The 27,720-nt window shown below is 42.3% G+C and overlaps 1 protein-coding gene across 6 annotated transcripts in view; it reads right to left on the bottom strand.

Annotated features, from left to right (window-relative positions):
- Nucleotides 1–3,021: 3,021 nt before the first annotated feature.
- LDAH (lipid droplet associated hydrolase) overlaps nucleotides 3,022–27,720 on the bottom strand; it is a 218,993-nt gene continuing 194,294 nt past the window's right edge. For all 6 annotated transcript variants that reach the window (XM_075861051.1, XM_075861047.1, XM_075861049.1 and 3 more), the window contains one exon: nucleotides 3,022–7,757. In XM_075861051.1, the coding sequence (XP_075717166.1) occupies nucleotides 7,584–7,757 (174 nt within the window). In that variant the 3' untranslated portion in view covers nucleotides 3,022–7,583. The remainder of the gene's footprint in view (nucleotides 7,758–27,720) is intronic.

Below are 27,720 nucleotides of genomic sequence, written 5' to 3'. Positions count from 1 at the left end.
TCCATCAGGTAAATAGGGCCCTATGAATACGTTTAGCTTATGATCAGCCATCCTTCCTCTTCTCCTCTTGAAGGTTAATCCAAAGTGTATTACCTAGCAGAGGGCGATAATCAGCACAGGAGAAAGTTCTTCCCAAGATAAAGAAAATGTAAAATGTATTCTCCATACTGAGGCATGATGGGAGTGATAATTGGAAAGAAAAAAAAAGTACTTAGAAACCTTTTTTTAATAATAATCTCTACACCATGCACATTAGGGGCATGTACTATATGGTGGTGTTAATATCAGTAGTCGTGATGCTGTCAGGATCTGGCTCTAATCCACAAAAGGCTTATGTTCCCATCTGTACTGCGGCAGACCAGCAGAGGTCCCCGCTGACCAGAAGTACCTGTACTCTGCCGAGTCCTAACTGGAGTCCTAGCGGGGGATGGAAAACAAATATAACTTCCTATTTATCTGTCCAGTTATACTATATATTCCTATTATCCATGGGCTACCTGTACAGGCCTTTTAAATGTTCATTGTCCACAGAGATCTAAACACTTACCTATTAAAAAAATATACTGAGAGGTTGTCACAACCACTCCTCCATTTATGGTGGCACAGTGTGTAAGTTTATTGATTCTTATCCTGCTATGCTGATGAATAATGCAGATTGTGGGATTTTGGGGAAGCACGTTAGAAACATTTAAGGGGGTTTTGAGCTTTGGACAATCTCTTTTTGTTAGAATAGATACTTGACGATAAGCTGATCACAAGTTGTCACGTTTCACTGATCTGTAGAGGAACCAGGCAGCAATTGTTCAATTCCCCAGCAGCGCCACCACAGGGCATATGAAGCATTACACGGTTGAAGATAAAAAGCTGTCCATTTCATGCATGGATTTGCTGGTCCTCCAGAGAGAGAGAGAGATACTGTTTGTAGCTGCTTTCCAACTAGCTGATCAGCACCCGCCTTTATTAACTTGGAAATCACTCCTAAGGTATGAAAATGGGTTTTGACAGGTGATGGATTCCGGGGACCTTACTGACAATAATAACTTGTGAAGTTGGTCATAGACATTCAATAACCAATAAATAGCCAGATGGATGTTGCACGCCAGCATTCATCACCCTAGAGAGCCGACTACATGAACATTCATTCTGCTCTGAAGAACATGTTATTTCTATGAGAGAGGATAGGTGAGAACATCTTGGTCACCGTTCATTTATGAAGAAAACTAAAGCGGATCAACCAAGCAAATCCAACATGGTTGAACCACCACATGACAGGCATGGTAGTGCCCACAAATGTTATATTGTCTCCAGGTCCTGCTGAAAATGATGATTTATGTTAAATAAAACACCAGAAGACTGGTTGTAAACGACTTATTATCAATTACATATCAATATTTTTTTTTTTATATAGCTCTTTAATCTAATCTGAAAATCTAAAGAAAGTGTGGAGAAAACTGATACACTGTATTATTCCTAGTGCAGGGCCTGTAGGGGTGATGCATGACAGAGCAATTCCATATTTGACGTGCTTTAGATTCCTGTGTCATGCTCCACCCCTTCAGGCTCTGCACTAGGCATGACACAGTGTATTAGTTTTTCCCAAAGTGTTCCTTTAAGTAGGTTAATATATGCACATTACTTTTCTAGAGACTGACAAAAGAAAGTTGTTGGCAAGATGCATGGACAACGAATTCATAAAAATTGTATGAGCTGCGTCCCTCCTTAGAATGTCTTGTATATAAAGAGAATTTGGATTATAAACCAAAGATTCTGTACATGGATTAGTAACCATTCATCACAATGCATCTCACAATGAAATGTCCATATAGGTCCTTACTGAGGTATAATCCTGATCTCGTAATGGTTTAATCAATATTGAAGGAGCATGCGTTTGCAGTGGTCAAACTAGCTGTGCTTATGATGATGGCCTACATCTTCGAAATTACTATCTTGATATATCTGCTAAGCATGGAATCCCCATACATAAATCGAGTCAGTGATGGATTTCACAAGACCTCTGAAGATGTCCTGTGGTTTTGACACCAAGACGTTAGCAGTAGATCCTTTAAGTCCTATAAATTGTGAGGTGCGGCCCTCATGGATCGAACTTGTTTTTCCAGCACATCCCACAGATGCTCGATTGGATTGAGATCTGGGGAATTGGAAGGCCAAGCAACACCTTAAACATTGTCATGTTCCTCAAACCAATGCTTAACAATTTTTGCAATTTGTCAGGGCACATTATACTGCTAAAAGTGGCCGTTGCCATAGGGAAAATAAAGCAGGCTATCCATACAAGCGCCTGATGGCTGACAGTTATCTTCTAAAGAAAACTGGACGGTCGTGTTGGAAATTTTTGTCGGAGTAGAGAAAGGAGTACAAGGTGTATGGGTTACTCCTGCGACTATGAACAATCGTTCTGCAGATGACAACCTAAAAAAGGAGGATTGTCACTACCGGCCATACATCGGCCAGTAATTTTCTTTTCCCATTGGATATGTATTGGCACACGGCACACTATCATGGCCAACATCCTCTGAAATGTTTATAGGGACGTTGACTTAATGAATATTCGTCGGATGAACAATCTTCCAAACATCGGTCTACTGTGGTCTAATGTGTATGGCCAGCCTTTGGTGTTTACCCCCAATAAGATATTGTGCACTCCAAAACATGAAGCTTGTTGGCCTGTTTCAAATCTGCTGACCTTTCTACATGTGCTGTAATAGGGTTGCGTGTCCTCTCAGACGTTCCCTCACTATGGAATAGATGAGAAAGCTCCAAGTTGCGAAGTCATAGCTTGAAGCAACAATAGCAGAAAAGCAATGTAATTACCATGAACTGTGACATAGCATAACGATCTCTGGAGAAGGAAGGAATACAACTGGAGACAACAGAGGTCTGTATGACAAACAAATGTAGGAGTCTCCAGGAGTAAAAACAGCCTTAAGTGCAAGCTGTATATAATATAAAAAAAAACAAAGAAACAATAAACAGTCAAAAAGACATAAAGGCAGCAGACAATAGACTGTAAGACATTTATTGTTTAAAAGTACATGACCTAATTTAATTAAAAACAATTAATGACAACTTAAAATGTGTTTTCTCTTGGTTAAGAATCAGTTTAATTGTTTTGAAGACATTGCTTGAGGTCCCAGTTAAATGCCTGGCACGGATAGTTCCTAAAAGGAAGTAATAACTTGGTCCATAAAATTGTGATTAGCCTTAAAGTTGAAACATCTGATAATCATAAGAAGGTATTTATCAGAAAGCGCAGGGATTTACGAGTCAGAAACCAGTTATAAGTAGTAATGCAAGGTAATACGAAATACAATCCAGAAAATAAAACAGATTTACTGTTTACTACTTAACTAGGGGAAGGTATGAGAACCCTTTACGTGTCAAAGGTTTTGGAATACTTAATAGCGTTGTCAAGACAAAAACTTTTTTAATTGAACCTGGCCCTTTAATGTAGTATTACATGCCGACCATGCAAAGAACGAATGAAGCATGGGCCAGGTTCGCCAGAGGGAGAGTCATTCTTTGTGAGCTGCTCTCCACTTTGGCTAGTAGAGGAGGGTCCTCACTGGAGTACCCCTCAATGATGTTTTAATGCCCTAATAGGACATATAGAAAGAGGTTGTCCTATAGAGGCAACCCCTTTAATGGGAATCACTTGTAGGAAGGTCCTTGAACATTTTGGTTTAGTTACTGAAACCATGTTCTTCATCTGTCCAAATAAATAAGATTTTCTAAACTAGGAAATCAGTATAAACAGTCTTTTCTTCTTTGAGTAATCCAAATAATGCCCAGACACACAATGGTTTTATGTATGGTAATACCCAGAGCTTCAAGACGACATGTGCCACGCAACAGAATAACTGGAAATGGCAACTCCGCGTCCCATAAGGGCCATTGAGTTAGCCTTGCGTTATGGCTATCTAAAGGTAGACACAATACTACGAGCAATAAATCTTATGCCCTCGGCACCTGAATTTCTCGGTCTTGTTTGACGACTAGGCCACAGTGTTCATAGTGACGTAACACCACAAGGGGGTGACATCCAATGACTGGCACAAGACAGTATATCACTATGGATAAAATATCACAAAGGATGAATAACCCAGGGTGGAGTTCCACCGGTGGGGGACAGAAGAAGAGTTTCCAACAATAAGAAAAACATTACTGATTGAAAGTTGTTCCCATGTAGAAAATATTGTGTATTTGCGTTGCCACCCAAATATTTTTCCTTTTGCAGCGTTTACCACCAATGACCAATAAAATTTTTGAAGCATGAATGATGAGTGTTTTTTAACCAATTGAGAACAATTCCATTAGTCTGAATAGATTGTTTTGCAGTACTATATCGATAATGGTTACGTTTATGGTCAGCTTTATACAGGATTTAAATTACCAAAAATGTTCTATTGTTTGTAGAATATCTATTTTTATTCTATTTGGACATGTAACGTTGTGCAATTTAAGGGAAAAAATATTAAATTCGGAACTAGAACAACATATAATGGAAACGTGAAGTCTACTTTGGCTGGTGGCTCTGTCTAAGGTGTTCTTCAACAGATATGTAGAAGCAAACCTTCACAACTAGCTTCTTCGCTCAAGCTAGAAGTCTAACATTTTTATATTATATTTGTTGTACTCAAAAACAGGAGAGCCATTCCTAATTGTACTGATGCTTGGAGTACATTTGTGACCCGCCGTGGGAGTCAACAGCTGGAACTGTTGGCAGAAACCAAAAAATATTTATTTTTTTGGTGAAAGTTCTCTGTCTGCACGCTATGCTTAGGACAGACTGAAAAAAAAGGAACATAAAAGGTTGAAGCCCAATCATCATGACATGAAAGCAAAGATAAACTAGTAATTTCTTAGAAGAAAAAGTTAGGAAAGTGTCTACAATACAAGATATTTCGCCCCTCGTAAATAATTCAGACCACCCACCAGAGTTTTATTGCGGAGCATCTTCACCTCCCCGAATGATCTAGATAATCAGGGCTTAGTTTCTTAACAATTTATTACTTTAACGCATAAGAATTACCAGACCGGATTATTTGGAAAGAATTACAGTCTTCTTGGACTGTTTATGGAACTTTCAGTTTTTCAGACTCCGCATTACATGGGAATTCAACATGCATATCGTATCATGGAATCAGGATCCTTTGTTCCTACGGAATATAATCCATTGCCAGGGGTGTCTGGCAGCGGCTTATTCCCTTTATGTCCATTGACATAAATATGCATGCTCGGCTGAGCCAATCATACATGTTTATGGTGGAGTCGGCAGAAATAGCTGTCGGATGAAAGCTATCTAATGTGTATGGCTAGCTTTAGGGTAGCCATCTGGCCTTGAGTGCACTCCTGTTTCTCACAGTTTTCCACTTTTACAACCATTTACTGCACTCTTGGATTATAATTTGGTTTAAGGGTATTTTAGCCAAGTGTTGAACCAGATCAGTATTTACAGACTATCAGACTGACTGCTCAGATAACCACTCCGACAGAGAAATGTTTGCTAATAGTGCACACTTTCTAGGGAATGTGCTAGTTGACACAAGTCTTTCTCCGAGGGGATCTAATTATGCTTATCACAGATATGCACACATTTCAAGCTGGATTCTGACCAATGCAATTTAACCAAGAAAGAATGTGGCATAGGCCAATGTTTCTCAAACAAAGTTCTATGGAAGCTCATGGTAACTCCAAAATAACAATGGCCAATGAAGGTTGGTGTGTGTACTCAGTAAGATCCATTGAAACACACAGCCAATTTCCTGCGCTACTTAGGTAAACAATATACCATCAATTTCTGTAGCAGGTTCCCAAGTGAGATACCCAGGAGAAGAGCTACATTAGTGGTGCACATAGTGGCACTCTAAGCCAAGCTGAAGAGGTTATAGGCTTTGGATCAAGTTTGGACCCAACACTGCCATTTTGAGGAGTGAAGCCTGCACTACAAGATCATTTTATCCTCATCATCTTCATAAGTTCTACAGGTGTGTTCTGTACTATACAGTACTCTTAGGAACCATCTAGGTACTGGTCCAACAGACTGGTGAATTCTTCATGACACTTGCGGGCAATATGTCTTATTATCAGCAGCATATATTTAAGGTAGAGTACAATGGTGGATGCGAGACCAACCTACGTCAAATTTTTACCCATGAGATTTTACCAAATTACATGATAAATCCCATATATATGGACTCTATCTACGAAACAGGGTACAGGCTGGTCTGCAGTTCTCCTGGATACTGCAGCAAAGCTTCAGAATTTATTTGTAGTCAGTAGTCTGAAGCAGAGGACATTCAACAAGGCAACGTCTCTTGATTTCCAGGTAAATTAGATCACTAGACACACTTTTCGTTCTCCTATACACTTAATAAATAACTTTAAATAAATAAACATACTTTTATAGTATTTTTTGACTCCCAATAACAAATGTTGCACCCACCATATATTTGATGGCCACAAATGAAAGCTTATGAGCCATTTTCTATTTCTTCCCACGTTCCCTATCTCTTATTAAGAACTTGTAATTTGGTAAAACCACTGAACTGGACTGTAAACATGGTTACATATGGTTATGTCTATGGTTACACAGTCATATATTTGCAATAGTAGAAAAGTAGACTAAATTGGTACATGATTCCCAACAAACACAGTCCCAGATAACTGGACTATAAGCCATAACCTTAGATACTATAGGTTTATATATATTAGTGCCATTTATATTTATTACAAAAATACTAAAATCATAAAAGGATACTAAGCCTGATGTCTATTATTTCTAAATTTGCTGTGCATTATCAGCCCTGGAATGGATATGGATGGGGCGGACTATCGTGTTCCTCCATGGGATGATGCCCTATCCCCATGATCACTACTTTATCTTACATATCTTCAGTTCTCTAGAAGTATTTATATACATAGGTGTGAATGTTATTAACAACTTGGTGGTTGACTAAGCAGTCAACAAATCTCGGACAGAAAATTGCTCCGAATCCTTTGACCTATAAGGAGCGGTAGTTTCCTAGAATTGAGAACAAGTTTAGAGTTCCTCCCTTATTCTAAAAATGGGGCATTACTGCTTTACATATTACTCTTCTGTACTCTGGGGAACTGCGTTTCTCCCTAGAGGACAGTACTAAATCATTTTGACTTCCGCTGGCAAAAATTCTCAGGCAAAAATCACCATGCCTCGCTGAGATTAGAACGACCCGATTTCAGGCAATTCCATCCACACATTAAGCTATTGAAGATCACATAATTCATCATATCACCAGAATGCAAGCCTCATCATTTTCCTGCTTCATAGTTTTTTTTACCTTTGCAAAAACTCTCCACCCAACGTACGAATTGCACATTCCCCTAAGTCTCACTTCTGGACCCTATATACATCCAAACATTTGGCAAGTGAACCCAAGCTAGCAATGAAAAAGCCATAATCCTAAAGTAAATCTAAGCTATGATTACTCTCATCATTCTATGATCTCTAACCTGGGACCATAAAACCGAGCTACAATTTCAAAAATTTGAATGAATTGGAGGAGGACCACTCAGATGTCTGGTTGCTAGTTTAACCATTTTATAATCAAGGAAGCGACTTCTTTGCTGGAGTCCAAGACGAAGGCATGTCTGTAACCCTTATCACACAGCCAGATATTTCCTTTCGGGAAATCCTTTTTAATATCTTCATAATACTGGACCGGGCACCAGTTGTCTACGGCCCCATAGTAGAAAATCAACTAAAAAAAGAAACAATAAAAAGAACATTTATTTTAGCATTTCAGTTGTAACATGACATTGAGTATCTGTAAGTTATGCAAAATATGTTTTGCTCTGGTTAAAATAAAAAGCAAATGGTAGATTTCCTACGACATGGCTGCCAAGTGCCTGAAGATAAGAAACGTAATATTTTATAAATGTGCACACTGAACATTTCAGAAAAACAATATCAATCACCAAAGGGCAGAAATACATAAATTAATAAAGAAACATTAATATGCTGAAGGAACACAAGCAGACATACGATTTCTTCTTGGCTTGCATGTCCCACAATCTGACCAGCACTCAATTTTTAAAGAATCCACCTTTGAACGCCTTTCACACTTTACATAAAAGGTTGAGTCATTTAGTAAATCTATTGCATTAATTATCTTGTACAGATCATGAGTTACAGTCTGTACTATGGTCTAGAGCTACATTCACAATTCTACTGGCTTCAGAGCTGAAATCTCCCATCATTTATTGCTGGCTTAATGCCTGAGTAGCTCTGAGTAGCTCAGCGAAGGTGTTAACAATATGTGTGACAACAAGCTTGGCAGCCTTTCAAATCGCAACAGAAACGCACGATGTGAACCCAGCCTTACTAGACAAATATGGCTTAGTGATCCCATATCAATGATTTTATGTGAGGTAGGATCATAGACGGCATTAGATCTAGAAGCCAGTGCTTCATAGCAGAACATCCGACGCAGTATCATTTCTAGTGGGGGGCCAATGTCAATGTGTCAGCAATTTTCACATCAACACTATTTTCAACGTATACAGCGAATGTAAAGTCCCGACATATGCAACTGTTTGCCATAGAGTTGCATTAGTTGCCCATTGATTCTCTTTGTGAAGAAACATATAATGCGTGGTATACCTTCATTAAGCGGGATATTCCTGTATGTAATAGCGCAGCAGTCTACGGTTTTCCATACAGTAAAAAAAGGAAATGCTGATCCATACCTCCCAGACTTATGCCCTAATGGGCACTGTTTTGGCATATATTAGGTCCATTAATACACAATAAAACGTTCGGTGTATAAGTCGGCAGCATTTTGCAACGTCGAACACAGGCAAAAAACGGGATGTGAACATAGCCTTACATTGGTCACTAGCAGCCAGACAACAAAGTCGAAAGACAGCAGGGGACTTTGCAGTAGCCACATGTCGAACTGCTTCCATGCACGCCGACTACAGAAGCCTATATGAGAAGCTGTTATATGTCTAAAACCTGCAATATGCGCCCCGCTAACCCCTACTCAAAGAATCCCATATAGCCTGAAGCACAGAACATCCAGTCCAGGTTTAGTCTTCGGAGCCATTGAATCCATGTATTCATCTGGAGAGTTTAGTATAGCCCTCCAACACCCTTAAGTCGATGATGTCATGGTGTGTGTGTGTGTGTGTGTGTGTGGGGGGGGGGGGTGGGGGTGTACAATCCTGTACAGCCCTCCATGTATTCAAATAGGGAGCCCAAAAAATACAGGCAATATTATGTCCAGAATTCCTGTTTATGGATGACAACGACCGTCGATTTAGAGCAGCTATAGTGGATGAATACCTGGGAACAGCAAATATAAGGTGCTTGGAATGGCCAGCTTATCCACCGATTACAACCCTATTGAACATGCATAAGCCACACTTGACAATGTCTTGGAAGATGTCGGTCACCTCCTAGAACTTCCAGGAGCTCAGAATGGCATAAATGCAAGAGTGGGACTCCACACCACCAGTGCTCCTAGACATCTTGTGCCAACCTGTTGCAGTACACGTGTGGCTCACACAGTATCTTACACTTGTTTTGTTTCTCCAGGTGCTATGGCACGGGGTGACCACAGTAATGAAGCTACTGGTGTTTTCTTACCCTCTTATAGTATGAAGAAATACATATCTGGAAGTGTTTATTTGCAATCAGTTGGGTGGAAAATTCATATATGACATTGTTAGGCACCAGTCTAGATTATACATATATACATATACAGTGGATATAAAAAGTCTACACGCCCCTGTTAAAATGCCAGATTTTTGTCATGTTAAAAATATCAGTCCAAGATGAATAACTTCAGACCTTTTTCCACCTTTAATGTGACCCATAATCTGTACAATTGTATTGAATAACAAACGGAAATCTTTTAGGGTGGGAAAATAACAATAAAGAACAAAAATAATGTGGTTACATAAATATGCACACCCTTAAACTAATACTTTGTTGAATTACCCTTTGACTTTATGACAGCATTCAGTCTTTTTGGGTAGAAGTTTATCAGCATGGCACATCTTGACTTGGCAATTGTTGCCCACTCTTCTTGCAAAAGCTCCAAATCTGTCAGATTGCGAGGGCATCTCCTGTGTACAGCCCTCTTCAGGTCACCCCACAGATTTTCAATGGGATTCAGGTCTGGGCTCTGGCTGGGCCATTCCAAAACTTTGATCTTCCGTTGGTGAAGCCATTCCTTTGTTGATTTGGAGGTTTTGCTTTGGGTCATTGTCGTGCTGAAAGGTGAAATTCCTTTTCATCTTCAGCTTTCTAGCAGAGGCCTGCAGGTTTTGTGCCAATATTGACTGATATTTGGTACTGTTCATAATTCCCTCCACACTGACTAAAGCCCCAGTTCCAGCTGCAGAAAAACAGCCCGAAAGCATAATGCTGCCTCCACCAAGCTCCATAATGCTGCCTCCACCATGCTCCATAATGCTGCCTCCAACATGCTCCATAATGCTGCCTCCACCATGCTCCATAATGCTGCCTCCACCATGCTCCATAGTGCTGCCTCTACCATGCTCCATAATGCTGCCTCCACCATGCCCCATAATGCTGCCTCCACATGCTCCATAATGCTGCCTCCACCATGCTTCACTGTGGGTATGGTGTTCTTTTGGTGATGTGCAGTGTTGGATTTGCACCATATATACCGTTTAAAATTATGGCTAAGAAGTTTAACGTTTGTATCATCAGACCATAACACTTTTCCCACATGTTTTTGGCAGACTTGATGTAGGCCTTTGCAAAACATAGCCAGGCTTAGATGTTTTTCTTTGTTAGAAAAGGCTTCCGTCTTGCCACCTTACCCCACAGCCCAGACATATGATGAATACGGGAGATTGTGGTCACATGCACTACACAATCAGTACATGCCAGAAAGTCCTGCAGCTCCCTTAATGTTGCTCTTGGTAGCCTCCCGGACCAATTTTTGTCTTGTCTTTTCATCAAGATTTGAGGGACGTCCAGCTTTTGGTAATGTCACTGTTGTGCCAAATGTAATCCACATCTTGATGATCGTCTTCACTGTGTTCCATGGTATATCTAATGCCTTGGAAATTCTTTGGTACCCTTTTCCTGACTGATGCCTTTCAAAAATCAGATCCCTTTGATGTGTTGTAAGCTCTTTACGGACCATGGCTTTTGCCGTCACATGCAACAAAGAAAATGTCAGGAAAATCCTAAAAGAACAGCTGAACATTATATGTGGTTACTCAGAATCACTTTAAATAATGGCAGCTGTGTACTAACTGTAACGTCTATGGCCGCGGTTCGTCATTCTAACTTACCCCTCGACGACCGCGGCCATAGACATCCTGCTGCTGTGCTGCGTCTTCCCCCTGTGAGGCGCCGGCACTCACTTCCGGGCATCAAGACTGACTCCCGAGGGTGTGCGCGCGCGCTCGTGCCTGCTCTTAAAGGGCCAGCGTGCACATGAAATCATCATCATCACTGACATGATTTCCTGGACTATAAGAAGGCCCCCGTCCCACTGATCCTCGTCTGAGCGTTGTTGTTGTTTCCCAAAGTCTGTCTTGCAAATGGTCTCCTAAGTGTTTTCCAGCTTCCCATTGTTCCCCGTACCTGTATGCTGTATCTCGTGCTATCCAGTACTATCCTGATCTACTGCCATGCTGAGCTGTAGTCGTGCTGTGCTGCATTTCCACGCCTGCTCTGCTACTCCACACCTGACGTCTACCTGCCGCCTGGTCCCAGCCAAGCCTGCCTTGTTACTGTCTACATTGCCTCAGGTAACCTTTCTGGACTATTGACTCTGTACCATACCTGTTTTGGCTAGCTGCCATCCCGCTACGCTGTACGGCCCAGTGGGTCCACACCCCGCATCGTGACACTAACTACTATTTAACATGAGTTAAAGAAGCTGAAAAGAATAAATTGAATAAGGTGATGGAAAAGGGAAAAGCGATCATGGTTTGTGAGGTGTCGTTATTTGAGGAAGTATTAAATAAAAGGTTATTAACCCCTTCAGGACCCAGCCGGTTTTGGCCTTCAAGACCCAGCCGATTTTTTCAAATCTGACATGTGTTACTTTATGTGGTAATAACATTGGAATGCTTTTACCTATCCAAGCGATTCTGAGATTGTTTTCTCGTGACATGTTGTACTTTATGTTAGTGAAAAAATTTTGTCGATAATTTTGGTATTTATTTCTGAAAAACACCACAATTTAGAAAAAATTAGCAAAAATTAGCATTTTTCTAAATTTAAACGTATCTGCTTTTAAAACAGATAGTAATACCACACAAAATAGTTACTAGTTAACATTTCCCATATGTCTACTTTATGTCTGCATCATTTTTTGAACGTCCTTTTATTTTTCTAGGACGTTACAAGGCTTAAAACTTTAGCAGCAATTTCTCATATTTTAAAGAAAATTTCAAAAGGCTATTTTTTCAGGGACCAGTTCAGTCTGAGGTGGCTTTGAGGGCCTTATATATTAGAAAATCCCCAGAAGTCACCCCATTTTGAAAACTGCAACCCTCAAGGTATTCGAATCAGCATTCACAAAGTGTTTTAACCCTTTAGGCGTTTCACAGGAATTAAAGCAAAGTAGAGGTGAAATTTACAGGTGAATTTAGAGGTGAATTTAGAGGTGAAATTTTTTTTGCAGAAATTAATTTCCAATAAATTTTTTTTTTGAAACACAGAAGGTTTTATCAGAGAAATGCAACTCAATATTTATTGCCCAGATTCTGCAGTTTTTAGAAATATCCCACATGTGGCCCTAGTGTGCTACTGGACTGAAGCACCGGCCTCAGAAGCAAAGGAGCACCCAGTGGATTTTGGGCCTCCTTTTTTTTAGAATATATTTTAGGCACCTTGTCAGGTTTGAAGAGGTCTTGTGGTGCCAAAACAGTGGAAACACCCCAAAAGTTACCCCATTTTGGAAAATACACCCCTCAAGGAATTTTTCTAGGTGTATAGTTAGCATTTTGACCGCACAGGTTTTTCGCTAAATTTATTAGAATTAGTCTGTAAAAATGAAAACCTGATTACAGCAATATCCCATATGTGGTAATAAACTGCTGATTGGACCCACAGCAGGGCTCAGAAGGGAAGGAGCACCATTTGGATTTTGGAGCACGGATTTTGCTGGATTGGTTTTCGGTGCCATGTCGCGTTTGCAACGCCCTGGAGAGACCAAAACAGGGGAAACCCCCCAAAAGTGACCCCGTTTTGGAAACGACACCTCTCAAGGAATTTATCTAGGGGTATAGTTAGCATTTTGACCACACAGGTTTTTTGCAGAATTTAGTGGAATTAGGCAGTGAAAATGAAAATCAACTTTTTTTCTGAAAAAGCGTAGAAATTGTAAATTTTTACAAGGAATAAAGGAAAAAAGAACCACAACATTTGTAAAGCATTTTCTCCTGATTACGGCAATACCCCATATGTGGTAATAAACGGCTGATTGGACCCATGGCAGCGCTCAGAAGGGAAGTAGCGCCATTTGGATTTTGGAGCACGGATTTTGATGGATTGTTTTTCGGTGCCGCCTTTGCAGCGCCCTGGAGGGACCAAAACAGTGGAAGCCCCCCAAGTTTCCCCATTTTGGAAACACCCCTCAAGGAATTTTTCTAGGGGTATAGTGAGCATTTAGACTCCACGGGTCTTTTGCAGAATTTATTAGAATTAGGCGGAGAAAATTAATATCACAATTTTTTTCCACTAAAATGTTGAATTTTCACAAGGGATAAAGGAGAAATAAACAACCAATTTTTATAAACCAATTTCTCCCGAGTACGGAAATACCCCACATGGGGTCATGCATTTTTTTCATTAGAAATGAATTAACCCTTTCAGGACTGATCCATTTTTTGCTTTCTTATTTTCGTTTTTCACTACCCGCTTTCCAAGAGCCATAACTTTTTTCTTTTTCCGTCAGTAGAGTGATGTGAGGGCTTATTTCTTGCGGGAGGAATTGTAGTTTCTATTGATACCATTTAAAGTGAAATAAAAAGTACTGGGAAACTGGAAAAAAACTGGAAAATATAGTAATATAGGAAAAAAATCTGATTCCATTTTTTTGGGTTTTCGTTTTTACAGCTTTCGCCGTGCGGTAAAAATGAAAACTACAGCGATTTTGGCGGTTTAAATTATTTAAGTTTTTTACGGTGTTCACCGTGCGAGATAAATAATGGTATATTGTAATAGTTCGGCCTTTTACGGACGTACCGATATCAATTCTGTTTATTTTTTTACATTACTTTTGAAGAAAAATGGGAAAAGGTTTTTTTTTTTAACTATTTTTTCTTTCTCACTACCATAACTTGAATTCTTCTACACATTTTATTAGTCCCCTTAGGGGACTTGTACCAGCGATCATTGGATCGCGGGTACAATATGCTGCGATACTAATGTATTGCAGTATATTATTATTTTTACAGACTCCTGTAACAGAGCGATCGCTGTTCCTGTCCGTTAGTCCCGGGTGTCAGCTGTAATACACAGCCGACACCCACAGCTTATGGAGCGGACTCCGCACGTGAGCCCGCTCCATACATCACCCCCGCACCATGACGTGCTATTAAGTCATAGTGCTCAAAGGGGTTAATGCACAGCGGATGGTGTGAATATTACAATTTTGTACTGATGTGCCATTTTAGTGCAAAATATGTCGTGCCCAGTTTGTGCCACTGAAGACAAATACCTCATAAAACGTTAAGCGGGTTCTCCCGGGTATGGCGATGCCATATATGTGGGCGCAAACTGCTGTTTGGGCACGCTGCAGGGCTCAGAAGGGAGGGAGTGCCATTTTGCCTTTGGAGCGCAGATTTTGCTTGGTAGTTTTTCTGTTTTGGGTTTCGCTGGTATTTCAGTTTATAATGTGGGGGCATATGTAATCTGTGCGGAGAACATCAGGGCATAATAAGAGGGTATAAAAATGCGGTAAATAAATAATAATTCATAGATGTGTGGCCGGTGTCGCACTGATAAATGGTGTCGGATGTTACCCGCTTTTAGAATGCTCTGCACATTTTGCATCGCCATATTCCTGGGAGCCAGAACTTCTTTATTTTTTCACCACCGGAGCTGTGTGAGGGCTTATTTGTTGCGGGACAATCTGTACTTTTCATTGGTACCATTTTGGGATACATGCGATTTTTTTGATCACTTTTTATTACATGTTTTTTAGTTTATTTTTTGCGGCGTTCACCGTGCACTATAAATGACCATTATATTTTATTCTGCGGGTCGGTACGATTACGGCGATACCATATGTATATAGGTTTTTTAATGTTTTGCAGCGTTTGCGCAATAAAATCACTTTTTTATCAAATAATTTATTTTCTGTGTCACAATATTCTGAGAGCCGTAACTTTTATTTTTCAGTCAAAAAAGCGGTGTAAGGGCTTGTTTTTTGCGGGACGGGTTGTAGTTTTTATCGGTATTATTTTCGGGTACATGCGACTCTTTGATCACTTTTTATTCTCTATTTTGGGAGGGGTGGTGACCAAAAAATAGCGATTCTGGTGTTGTTTTTTATTGATTTTTTTTGGGGTGTTCATCGTGCGGGAAAAATAACATTATAGTTTTATAGATTGGGTCGTTACGAACGCGGTGATACTAAATATGTGTACTTTTTTTTAACGTGTTCATTTTTTTCCTATAATGAAAGACTTATTATAGGAAAAAAATGAAGTGTTTGTTTATATAACTTATAACTTTTATTTTTACACTTTTTTAAAACATTTTTATTATCTTTTTTTTACTTTTTTCACTTGTCCCACTAGGGGACACTTAGACTTGCAGCTTTGATCGCTGCTAGAGTACATTACACTACACACGTAGTGTAATGTGTTCTAACTGTCATTGTGACGTGACAATCACACTGACAGGAAGTCTCGGAGGACCGGCAGGAGGCTGCTCCTCCGAGGCTTCCGTACATGGCAACCCGGAGGTCATTGTCTGACCTTCGATTGCCACGACAAGCATCGGTAGCCCCCACGATCACTTCGTGGGGGCTGCCGATGTGCTTCAAACCACTTAAATGCGGCGACGGCAATCCGTCGCCGCATTTATGGGGTTAATTGCCTAAATCAGCGGCGATGGTCCGCTGACCGGCAAGGCTGGAGTGTCAGCTGTCAGGGACAGCTGACCTCCCGGTTCCCGGACACTGCCCGTTAGGACAGTGTGCGCCGGGAACTACTCCGCAATAGTACATCTGGATGCGGGAACTAACCCCTCTGCAGGACGTACTATTGCGGAGCAGCGTGGGAAGAGGTTAAGGAAGATTAGTGCAATTAAATTAGAGGAATTGCATCCGTTGCATAGCATTTTAATCGATAAACAAAGCTGTTTTAGTGATCGATTGCTACAATTTCGATGTAGGAAAGAACGATTTAATAGCTCTTTTATGATGCTTTTTAATACATATTTTACTATATGTTGTCGATGTATGTTGTATTGTTTTTGTATAATATGTACTGTAAATGGGAGTTACAACTGTAAACCAATTTCCCTTTGGGGATAAATAAAGTATCTATCTATCTGTCTATCTATCTATCTATCTATCTATCTATCTATCTATCTATCTATCTATCTATCTATCTATCTATCTATCTATCTATCTATCTATCTATCTATCTATCTATCTATCTATCTATCTATCATCTATGTGATTGTCTAATTCTGAAAACAACCACATCCCCAATTATAAGAGAGTGTTCACACTTATGCAACCACATTATAGTAGTTTTGTTATTTTTATTTTTCCCCTCTAAAAGATTTCAGTTTGTTTTTCAATGAAATTGTACAGATTATGGGTCACATTAAAGGTGAAAAAAGTTCTGAAATGTTTAATCTTGTACTGATTTTTTGACATGAAAAAAACCTGGAATTTTTACAGGGGTGTGTAGACTTTTATATCCACTGTATATACATATACACCATTCAGCTAAAACATTTAAACCACTGACAAGTGAAGTGAATAACATTGATGATCTGGTTACAAAGGGGTGGATATATTAGGTGGAAAGTGATCAGTAAGTTCTTGAAGTTGATGTGTTGGAAGTAGGAAGAATGGGCAAGTGTAAGAATCTGAGCGACTTTGACAAGGGCAAAATTGTGATGGCCAGGCGACTGGGTTTGAGCATATTCATCTAGTCGGGTGTTTACAAAATGCAGTGGTTAGTACCTACCATAAGTGGTCCAAGTAAAGACATCTGGTGAACCGGTGACAGGGTCATGGGTGCCGAAGGCTCATTGATTCGTATGGGGAGCAAAGTCTAGGTCGTCTGGTCCGATCCCGCAGAAAAGCTACTGTATCAAAAATTGCTGACAAAGTTACTGCTGGCTATATAAGAAAAGAGTCAGAACACGCAGAGCATCGCAGCTTGCTGTGTGTCACGTTGGGTACGTGGACCCACTGAACCCTACCGCCTTAACGGTATGGCAGCTGGCCTACAGGACATAGGTCAAAGTCTATAGTTCATATAGGTGTACCTGAGGGCGCTTTGGACAGTGGAAAGGCAGGATCGGAAGGGACTTTGGCAGCAGGCAGACACCAGGTGTGGTGTAACAGCACAGTCCAACTCGATACGGCACTTGACCAGGATAGCACGGGATACAGGTAGCAGGAACACTGGGAACTGGAACACACTAGGAGACCATTTACAGTGACAAACTAGGGAAACAACAACAAAGCTTAGGCAAGGTAGAAAGGGGCTGGGCCCTCTTATAGTCCAGGGTGCTCATGGGCTAATTTGGCACTTAAAGAGGCTCTGTCACCAGATTTTGCAACCCCTATCTGCTATTGCAGCAGATCGGCGCTGCAATGTAGATAAGAGAGTAACGGTTTTATTTTTAAAAAACGAGCATTTTTGGCCAAGTTATGACCATTTTTGTATTTATGCAAATGAGGCTTGCTAAAGTCCAACTGGGCGTGTTTAAAGTAAAAGTCCAACTGGGCGTGTATTGTGTGTGTTACATCTGGGCGTGTTTACTTCTTTTACTAGCTGGGCGTTCTGACGAGAAGTATCATCCACTTCTCTTCAGAACGCCCAGCTTCTGGCAGTGCAGACACACAGCGTGTTCTCGAGAGATCACGCTGTGACGTCACTCACTTCCTGCCCCAGGTCCTGCATCGTGTCGGACAAGCGAGGACACATCGGCACCAGAGGCTACAGTTGATTCTGCAGCAGCATCGGCGTTTGCAGGTAAGTCGATGTAGCTACTTACCTGCAAACACTGATGCTGCTGCAGAATCAACTGTAGCCCCTGGTGCCGATGTGGCCGACACGATGCAGGACCTGGGGCAGGAAGTGAGTGACGTCACAGCGTGATCTCTCGAGAACACGCTGTGTGTCTGCACTGCCAGAAGCTGGGTGTTAACGAACATTAGTGGATGATGCTGATTCGTCAGCATCATACACTCCCATTCCTAACGCCCAGCTAGTAAAAGAAGTAAAAACGCCCCGATGTACACACATAATACACACCCAGTTGTACTTTTACTGTAAACACGCCCAGTTGAACTTTTGCAAGCCTCATTTGCATAAATACAAAAATGGTCATAACTTGGCCAAAAATGCTCGTTTTTTAAAAATAAAAACGTTACTGTAATCTACATTGCAGCGCCGATCTGCTGCAATAGCAGATAGGGGTTGCAAAATCTGGTGACAGAGCCTCTTTAACTCATACATGTGTAGCTCTGGCTCAAGGCTGGACTGAGCTCGCTAGCGCACCCTAGTGGTCACTGTGGAACAGGACGGCCGCATGTGCAGACATCTCTGGACAGAAGGGCTTCAACTGTATGGAAGGAGTTTGTGGTCAGTGACCACGGACGTTACAGTATCCCCTCTCTTACGCCCCCTCCTCTTGGGACCAGAACGAGAGAGAAAATTCTTAATGTGGGTAGGAGCATTGAGATTCTCTTCTGACTCCCAGGACCTCTCTTCTGGACCAAACCCCCTCCAATCTACCAAATAAAAGGTTCTTCCTCTTACTTTTTTGGTGTCCAGGATCTCCTTAACTTCAAATATATCAGATGAACCGGTGGGAGCCACTGCAGGAGTGGAAGTCTTGAAGTAGCGGTTCAAGATTACAGGCTTGAGCAGGGAGACATGGAAGGAGTTGGGGATCTTGAGGGTAGGAGGTAGCCAAAGCTTGTAGGAGACAGGGTTGATTTGTTGCAAAATCTCGAAGGGTCTGAGGAACCTGGGAGCAAACTTATATGATGGAATCCTCAGCCGGATATTCCTGGAGGATAGCCAGACCTTGGTGCCTGAAGGAAACTGGGGAGGCTCTCGTCTTCTTGTGTCTGCCTTTTTTTCATAAGTCGACCGCCAGCAGAATAGAAGATCGGGTCTGCTGCCAGATTTGTAGAAAGTCCCTGGCTGTAGAGTCGACTGCAGGCACCTGGGATGTAGTGGAAACAGGGAGAGGTATTCGTGGGTGTTGGCCATAGACAATGAAGAATGGGCTGGAGGCGGTAGACTCACTAGTGTGGTCATTGTAGGAGAACTCAGCCCAAGGTAGCAGCTGGACCCAGTCATCATGCTGCCTGGAGATAAAGTGTCATAGATAGTTCTCCCTAATCTGATTAATTTTCTCTACTTGACCATTGGACTAGGGATGGTAGGCTGAGGAAAAGTCCAACTTTAGGAGTTCGCAGAGGGCTGAACTGAATCCCCCAATTTGACACAATATGCCTAGGCAAGCCGTTCAGGCAGAAGATGTGTTGGATGAAGAGGGCGGCCAGCTGAGAAGCAGAAGGTAGACCGGTCAGCGGAACGAAGTGAGCCATCTTCGAAAATTGGTCCACCACCACCCAGACCACACTGCATCCCACAGAGGGAGGCAGGTCCGTAACAAAGTCCATAGCAATATGTTGCCAGGGAGCATCAGGCACAGGCAGTGGCTGGAGCAGGCCAGCCGGTTTGGAGTGGCCAACTTTATTTGCTGCGCACACCGTTCAGGAGGAGACAAAGTCCATGATGTCTTTGGGCAGCGTGGGCCACCAGAACTGATGGGCAATCAGGTCTTACGGGCACCCACGTGACCTGCCAGTTTGGAACTGTGTCTCCAGCCGAGGATTCTTCTTCTGTCTGCCAGACGCACAAAAGTCCTCCCCGGGGGAATGTCTCTAACTTGCAGAGGGTTGACAGGGATTATGCAGGATGGATTGATGATATTCTGTGGAGACTCCATAGTGTCCTCTGTCTTGAATGACCTGGACAAGGCATCGGCCCTCACATTCTTGTCGGCCGGATGGTAGTGGAGCGCAAACTGGAACCGGGCAAAGAACAGCGACCACCTGGCCTGACGGGGATTCAGTTATTTGGAGATAGTCGAGGTTCTTGTGGTCCATAAATATCAGGATGGGATGAACTGCGCCCTCTAGTAGATGTCTCCACTCCTCCAGATCCAATTTGATGGCCAGTAACTCCCGATCCCCAATCGAGTAGTTGCGTTCTGCGTAAGAGAAGAGTCTAGAGTAATAGCCGCATACCATTGTCTTGCCCTTGGAACCTCTCTGGAACAGGAGTGCACCAGCACCAACAGAGGAGGTGTCCACCTCCAACGAGAACTGTTGAGATACATCTGGATGATGGAAGATAGAGGCTGACGTGAAGGCACTCTTCAGGCTAATAAATGCGGAGTCCACACGTTGGTGTTCATGCCTTTCTTGGTGAGGGTAGAGATAGGAGATGTCAGTGAGGAGAAGTTTGGAATGAACTGTCTGTAGAAATTAGCGAATCCCAGGATGCGCTGTATGGACCTCAAGCATTAAGGGCGTAGCCATTCCAGGACGGCCATTACCTTCTCAGGATCCATTTTGAGGCCTTGATCCGAGATGATGTAGCCCAGGAAGGGTAGAGCATTCTGCTCAAACACACACTTATCCAACTTGGCATACAGGCGATTCTCCCGCAGCAAAACTTGATGGACATGTCTCAGATGAGTCATTGGATCTGGAGAAAAAAATCAAGATGTCATCAAGATAGACCACAACACACACATAGAGGAGGTCACGAAGATGTCATTAACAAACTCTTGGAAGACTACGGGAGCGTTACACAGGCCAAAAGGCATTACTAGATATTCATGGTGTCCGTCATGGGTGTTAAATGCCGTCTTCCATTCGTCACCCAGGCGAATCCGGATTAGGTTATAAGCCCCGCGTAGGTCTAGCTTAGAATTTTTTTTGGCTCCTCGTATGTGATCAAACAGTCCAGAGATCAATGGCAACGGATATCTATTTTTTACCGTGATCTGGTTGAAACCCCGGTAGTCGATGCAGGGCCGCAGAGAACCTTCCTTTTTCTTGATGAAGAAGAACCCAGCTACTGCCGTAGAGGAGGACTTCCGTATGAATCCCCTCTCCAGGTTCTCCTTAATATAAGAGGACATGGACTGAGTCTCTGTAAAGGAAAGAGGATATACCCAACTTCGGTGATGGGATGCACCAGGAATCAGCTCGACAGGACAGTCATATGCCCAGTGTGGGGGCAGCCTTTCCGCCTCTGTCTTGCTGAATACATCCGAGAACACGGAATAATGACAAGGCAATCCTGCCAAGGACCGAGGCAGGGGAGGCTGAACCTGTACCAGGTAACAGTTGAGACACTCAGAACCCCACTGGCGACCTCTCCAGAAAATTCCAGTCCAGGACTGGGGCATGTAGTCGGAGCCAGGGGAGGCCCAGCAGCACAGGGTCGACGGCTTTAGCCAGGACAAAGAACAAGAGGAGCTCGGAATGGAGGGCTCCCACTTGGAGCCTTTGCGGCTTCGTCACAGCTACAACCGGGTCTGGCAGAGGTAGTCCATTCACAGATGCCACCATCAAAGGCCTCTCCAGAGCGGTTGTGGGCAATTGGAGAAGATCCACCAGGTCTACTCAAATGAAATTAGCAGCGGATCTAGAGTCCAGATAAGCAGAGACCCGATGCGTTTTTTCGCCAGACACTATGGTCACGGGAATGGACAATTTAGACAAAAGTCCTTCTTTGCCCAGGGTAGTCTCTCCCACCAACCCTAGGTTCTGGGGCTTTTGGGGGCACAGACGCACAAGATGGCCTCCGAGGCCGTAATGTAGACAGAGTCCCGAGGTGCATCTGCGTTGTCTCTCCTGGGTAGACAGCTTTAACTGGTCTGTCCTCACAGACTACTTTGGAGGATCAGCATCTGAGCATCTGAGGACACCAGGGGTGGCTGCAAAGTAGGAACCGGGCTAGGGAGTCATCCCTCCCGACGAGCTTCTTGGAACCGTTCTTGGATCCTTATGTCAATCCAGGCGGCCAGAAGGATGAGGTCATCCAGGGCAGACGGTAGATCTCGGGACGGCTAGCTCATCCCTAATCTCAGGAGACAATCCCCGCGATAATGTAGCCGCCAGGGCCTCATTGTTCCACAACAATTCTCCCGCAAGGGTGCAGAAGTGGATGGCGTACTCACCCAAGGAGGTGTCCCCCAGGCGTAGGTGTCCCCCTGGCGTAGGTGTCCCCCTGGCGTAGGTGTCCCCCTGGCGTAGGTTCAGCAAGGAGGCGGCTGCAGACGAGACTCGTCCAAGCTCCTCAAACACCGTGCGAAGTGTCCGTATGAACCCTTGGAAGTCAAGAGTCTCCGGTCCTTGTCTCTCCCAGATAGGGTTCGCTCATGCAAGAGACCTGCCAGTGAGGAGAGAGAGACGATGAGAGCGACCCTTGACCTGTCAGATGAAAATTCCCTTGCATACAGGCTAAAGTGGATCTGGCACTGGTTCAAAAATCCACGGCAGGTGTTCGCGTCTCCATCATAGCGGTCAGGAAGCGGCAAACAGAATCGGGGATCAGCACTGCCAGGAGGTGTAGTCGGAAGATCTGTACTGCCAGGAGGTGGAGTAGGATGAACGTCAGTTTGCACATCCAGCCGATGTGCAATAATGTTCAATGCCTGGAGGAGTTGGTCCTTTTGAGACCGGAGGTCAAGTATATCCTCCTGCATCTCTTGGGACATCATCATGGTCTTGAAATGACCAGCGGGGTCCAGGCCTGAGCTTACTGTCACATTGGGTACGTGGGCCCACTGGACCATACCGCCTTAACGGTATGGCAGCTGGCCAAGAGGACACAGGTCAAAGTCTATAGTTCGTATAGGTGTACCTGAGGTCACTTTGGACAGTAGCAAGGCAGGATTGGAAGGGACTTTGGCAGCAGGCGGACACAAGGCGTGGTGCAACAGGGCAGGCGTGGTATACGGCACAGCACAACTCCAACGATATGGCACTTGACCAGGATAGCACGGGATACACGATATGGGTAGCAGGTACGGGAAACACTGGGAACTGGAAGACACTAGGAGACCATTTGTAGAGACAAATTAGGGAAAAGAACAACAAAGCTCAGGTAAGTCAGGAAGGAGCTGTGGCCTTCTTATAGTTCAGGGTGCTCATGGGTTAATTTTTCACTTAACTCACACATGTGTAGCTCTGGCTCAAGGCTGGACTGAGCTAGTGAGCGCACCCTAGTGGCTACTGTGAAACAGAACGGCCGCATGTGCAGACATCTCTGGAGAGAAGGGCGTCGACTGGATGGAAGGAGTTTGTGGTCAGCAACCACGAACGTTACACTTTGTATGGGGCTGCGGAGCTGCAAACTGGTCAGAGTGCCCATGCTCACCCCTGTCCATCTCCGAAAGTGCCTACTATGGGTACATGAGCATTAGAACTGTAACATGAAGCAATGGAAGAAGGTAGCCTGGTCTGAGAAAATATATATATTTTTTACAATAAATGGATAGCCGTGTGTGTGCGCGCCGCACAGGATTCACTATGGGAAAAGACAAGCCGGCGGAGGCAGTGTGATGCTATTCGATACATACCACCGACCTAAATATTGCTGCAGACCATGATAACGGTATTCCATAATGCCACTGCCACACTGCAATAATTGTTCAGGAATGGTTTGAGGAACATGCCTAGGAGTACAAGTTGTTGACTTGGCCTCCAAATTCAGCTCTAAATCCGATTGAGCATATGCGGGATGTGCTGGAAAACAAGTCTGATTCATGGAGGCCGCACATCACAACTTACAGGACTTAAAAGCATCTGCTGCTAACGTCTTGGTGCCAGATATCACAGGGACCTTCCGAGGTCTTGTGAAGTCCAAGCCATGATGGTTCCGAGCTGATTTGATGGCACGCATGTGAGCCAACACAATATTAGGCAGATGGTTTTAATGTTATGGCTGATCGGTGTACATGTTGTAGAAGAACAGGACAGAAGGACCCAATGTCCCCTTTTCTTCTAGTAAAAAAATATGGCGTGACCTTTAAGTTTGTTCTTCCTTTCTTCCCTGGATGGGGAAAGCCCTGATTAGGTGCCTTCTGCTCATCAGGATGATGATATGGTTAACCTGGTACCACCCATTTGTCAACGGGCTGCTATAGTGGATACATTTTGATGGAAAGGCAATTTTATAAATATAGTGGTGCTTCAAAAACACTGACATTTGATTTTTTGCTTGTTTTTGTGAACATTTACGGTACAAAGCACAGAAACAACAACATAAAAAAGAATAGTAGAATGATATAAAATGTCGATTGCTCTGGAGGTGTCTGCAGCTTGTTGCTGTTGAACAGGAAACGTACAAAATCTAGAGAAAACATATTTTGTGTTAAAAGTTTAGAACAGACAAACAAAGATCGCAGCAGATGTTGGGAGAGATGGTGCCCATAATTTTTATGATACATTAATAAGATATTAGCAGCTGCATACATGAAAAATATTTTTTATAATGCATCTATTAGTTTGAATACATCTGCACTAGGGAGCCAGGGCATCTGTTAAGGAAATAGTAACCCTTATGATTAAGAGCTACCATAACTTCTATTAACATACTCCAAAAATATTTAAAACTGTTTTTTTTTTGTATATAATGTATACTGCATTTTTATCTTCCAAAAAAATTATATTTCTAAAGAAAAATAGTGATAGAATAATAGATTATGTTACAATATTATTTTTGAAGCCTTGTGCAATAGGTAGGTAGATAGATAGATAGATAGATAGATAGATAGATAGATAGATAGATAGATAGATAGATAGATAGATAGATAGATAGATAGATAGATAGATAGATAGATAGATAGATATGAGATAGATAGATTAGATAGAAGATGATAGATAGATAGATAGATAGATAGATAGATAGATAGATAGATAGATAGATAGATAGATAGATAGATAGATAGATATGAGATAGATAGATATGAGATAGATAGATTAGATAGAAGGAGATAGATAGATAGATAGATAGATAGATAGATAGATAGATAGATAGATAGATAGATAGATAGATAGATAGATAGATATGAGATAGATAGATAGATAGATAGATAGATAGATAGATAGATAGATAGATAGATAGATAGATATGAGATAGATAGATAGATAGATAGATAGATAGATAGATAGATAGATAGATAGATAGATATGAGATAGATAGATAGATAGATAGATAGATAGATAGATAGATAGATAGATAGATAGATAGATGATAGATAGATAGATAGATAGATAGATAGATAGATAGATAGATAGATAGATAGATAGATAGATAGATAGATAGATAGATAGATAGATAAATGATAGAAAGATAGATATGAGATAGATAGATAGATAGATAGATAGATAGATAGATAGATAGATAGATAGATGATTGATAGATAGATAGATAGATAGATAGATAGATGATAGATAGATAGATACGAGATAGATAGATAGATAGATAGATACGAGATAGATAGATAGATAGGTATATAGATAGATATGAGATAGATAGATAGATAGTAACGACCGCTCGTCCCCATACATAGCTCCATGTGAAAGGAGCAAACGAGCACCGATCAACGAGCTGTCTCGGATTGACGCTCATTGTTACGGACAAAATTGGCCGTTGTAAAAGGACCCTTACAAAGAAATTCCCCTAGCAATAGCAGCTGACCACATGGGCTCCTAACAATGGAAATCCTTTGAGATTAGCTTATCTGGTGTGTGGAGACCACAGTATGAAAATATCTTGAGTCATGAAATTAGTACTCACATCCGTTTTTTTTTCCACCAACCACATACATGAGATGGTGCGGAATAACCTCGAGTTTGCCCTTGAAGAATAGTAATGGCAGTTTTATGAGTGGCATGATCTGTGAAAATACTCCCACGAGGGCAAAACACATGTTCCCAGGCCACAGAAGCTGCATCAAGACACAGAGAAGCTGTTTTGGGGGTGTATTCCATCATTAACACACAAATCGTTGGAGGTGAGAAGAAATCTGTGTGTTCGGGGATAAATATTTCTGCTGCTTCAGAAGTCAATCAACTCCGAGGAGTGCGGAGAGGCTGGATTGGCTCACCCAGTAATTACTACATTGATTTGTCTGTCCCTCCGGGCATATCCCATTTGTATTCCAAACGCCACGGCTCATTAGTGTAGTGTGTAGCTAAAACTTTGACAGGTTTGGCTGAAGTCTTTTATTATTTGGAAGATTTCCTTTATGCGGAGTTGCTTATTTAAACGTATCATGAAAATAACAAAATGTGAATTGTAACACCAAAACGATTCAATTCCCACCACTAGTATTAAATTTCCTTGTTAAACGAGTCTCGAGAGCCTCTTATCACTTCAGACTTCACATTCAGCTGGTATGAGTGACAGCTGCTGCGGCTGAATAGTGAGCTCTGATTGGCTTAGAATGAAAAAGTGTGTGATGTCATTGCTCTCCTAGAGAACCTGATGTGGCTCTTACTTCTTGGCACACGGAAAAGTAAAGCTGCCAAGTCTGGCAAGGGTGGACGAAAGTCATGGCTTTACTTATGTCCCTCCTGCTTGGAGTGGTTTCCCTTCTTTCTAGTGTTTCTGATGACTACCAGCCTGTGCAGAGAGGGAGGCCATGATTGGATCATCTTACTGTGATTATCCAACCATTAGGTATGTTTTTATAGTAACACATTCCTTCCCGGAAAGGTCAATTATGACTTCTTATGAAAATCCCCGTTCTATAATATTTTGTGGAGCTCACGTTATTTAGAGCATCAAGTTTCGCTTTGGATGTTTTTATCACATGACTTCAAAAGTGCTTTATTCCTTGACTCTGGAGCTCTTGCTCCTGCGAAGGGTAAAAGTCTGAAGTCAGGAGTGTTGGTCTGTCAGGCAGTAGATGGACTATGTACAAATTACCAACTTTGTAAAAAAATTGCTAAACTATACTTACACATGGGCGCAATAATCGTAATGAAGTCACCAAGCACGATCAACAAGAGGTTGGTTATTTGCCTATAATGCAGGTAAAGTCCAGAGGTCGGAATCTCTGGACATGTCTTTACCCCAGGAAGAAGGAGCTCCTGACTCATGTGTGAAGCTCATTATTGAATCATTTCTTTTCTGAGGTCAGGGAAGGGAGTAAACATGTCAGGTGGAGGTGGTGTTGCAAAACCATTTGGGGGACTCTAAGTCAAATTATATGCTCCTCGACCGAGGTACGGTTTCAGTGAGCATTTTATAGGAGTTGTCCAGGTTGGGGGGCGATTTTTATACTGATGACCTATTCACAGGATAGGTCATCAGTGTATGATCAGTGGGGGTCCATCACCCAGACCTCACACCAATCAGCTGTTCCGGCTGCCTCTGGCGCTGGAAGGTATGCAGTGGTCGGTGCCGGAAGCAGAAGGCTTCGAC

This window comes from Rhinoderma darwinii, chromosome 4 (assembly GCF_050947455.1).
Source record: "Rhinoderma darwinii isolate aRhiDar2 chromosome 4, aRhiDar2.hap1, whole genome shotgun sequence".
Lineage (NCBI taxonomy): Eukaryota > Metazoa > Chordata > Amphibia > Anura > Rhinodermatidae > Rhinoderma > Rhinoderma darwinii.
The sequence above is the reverse complement of the archived record's forward strand: the minus strand, read 5'-3'. Positions and strand labels throughout refer to the sequence as shown.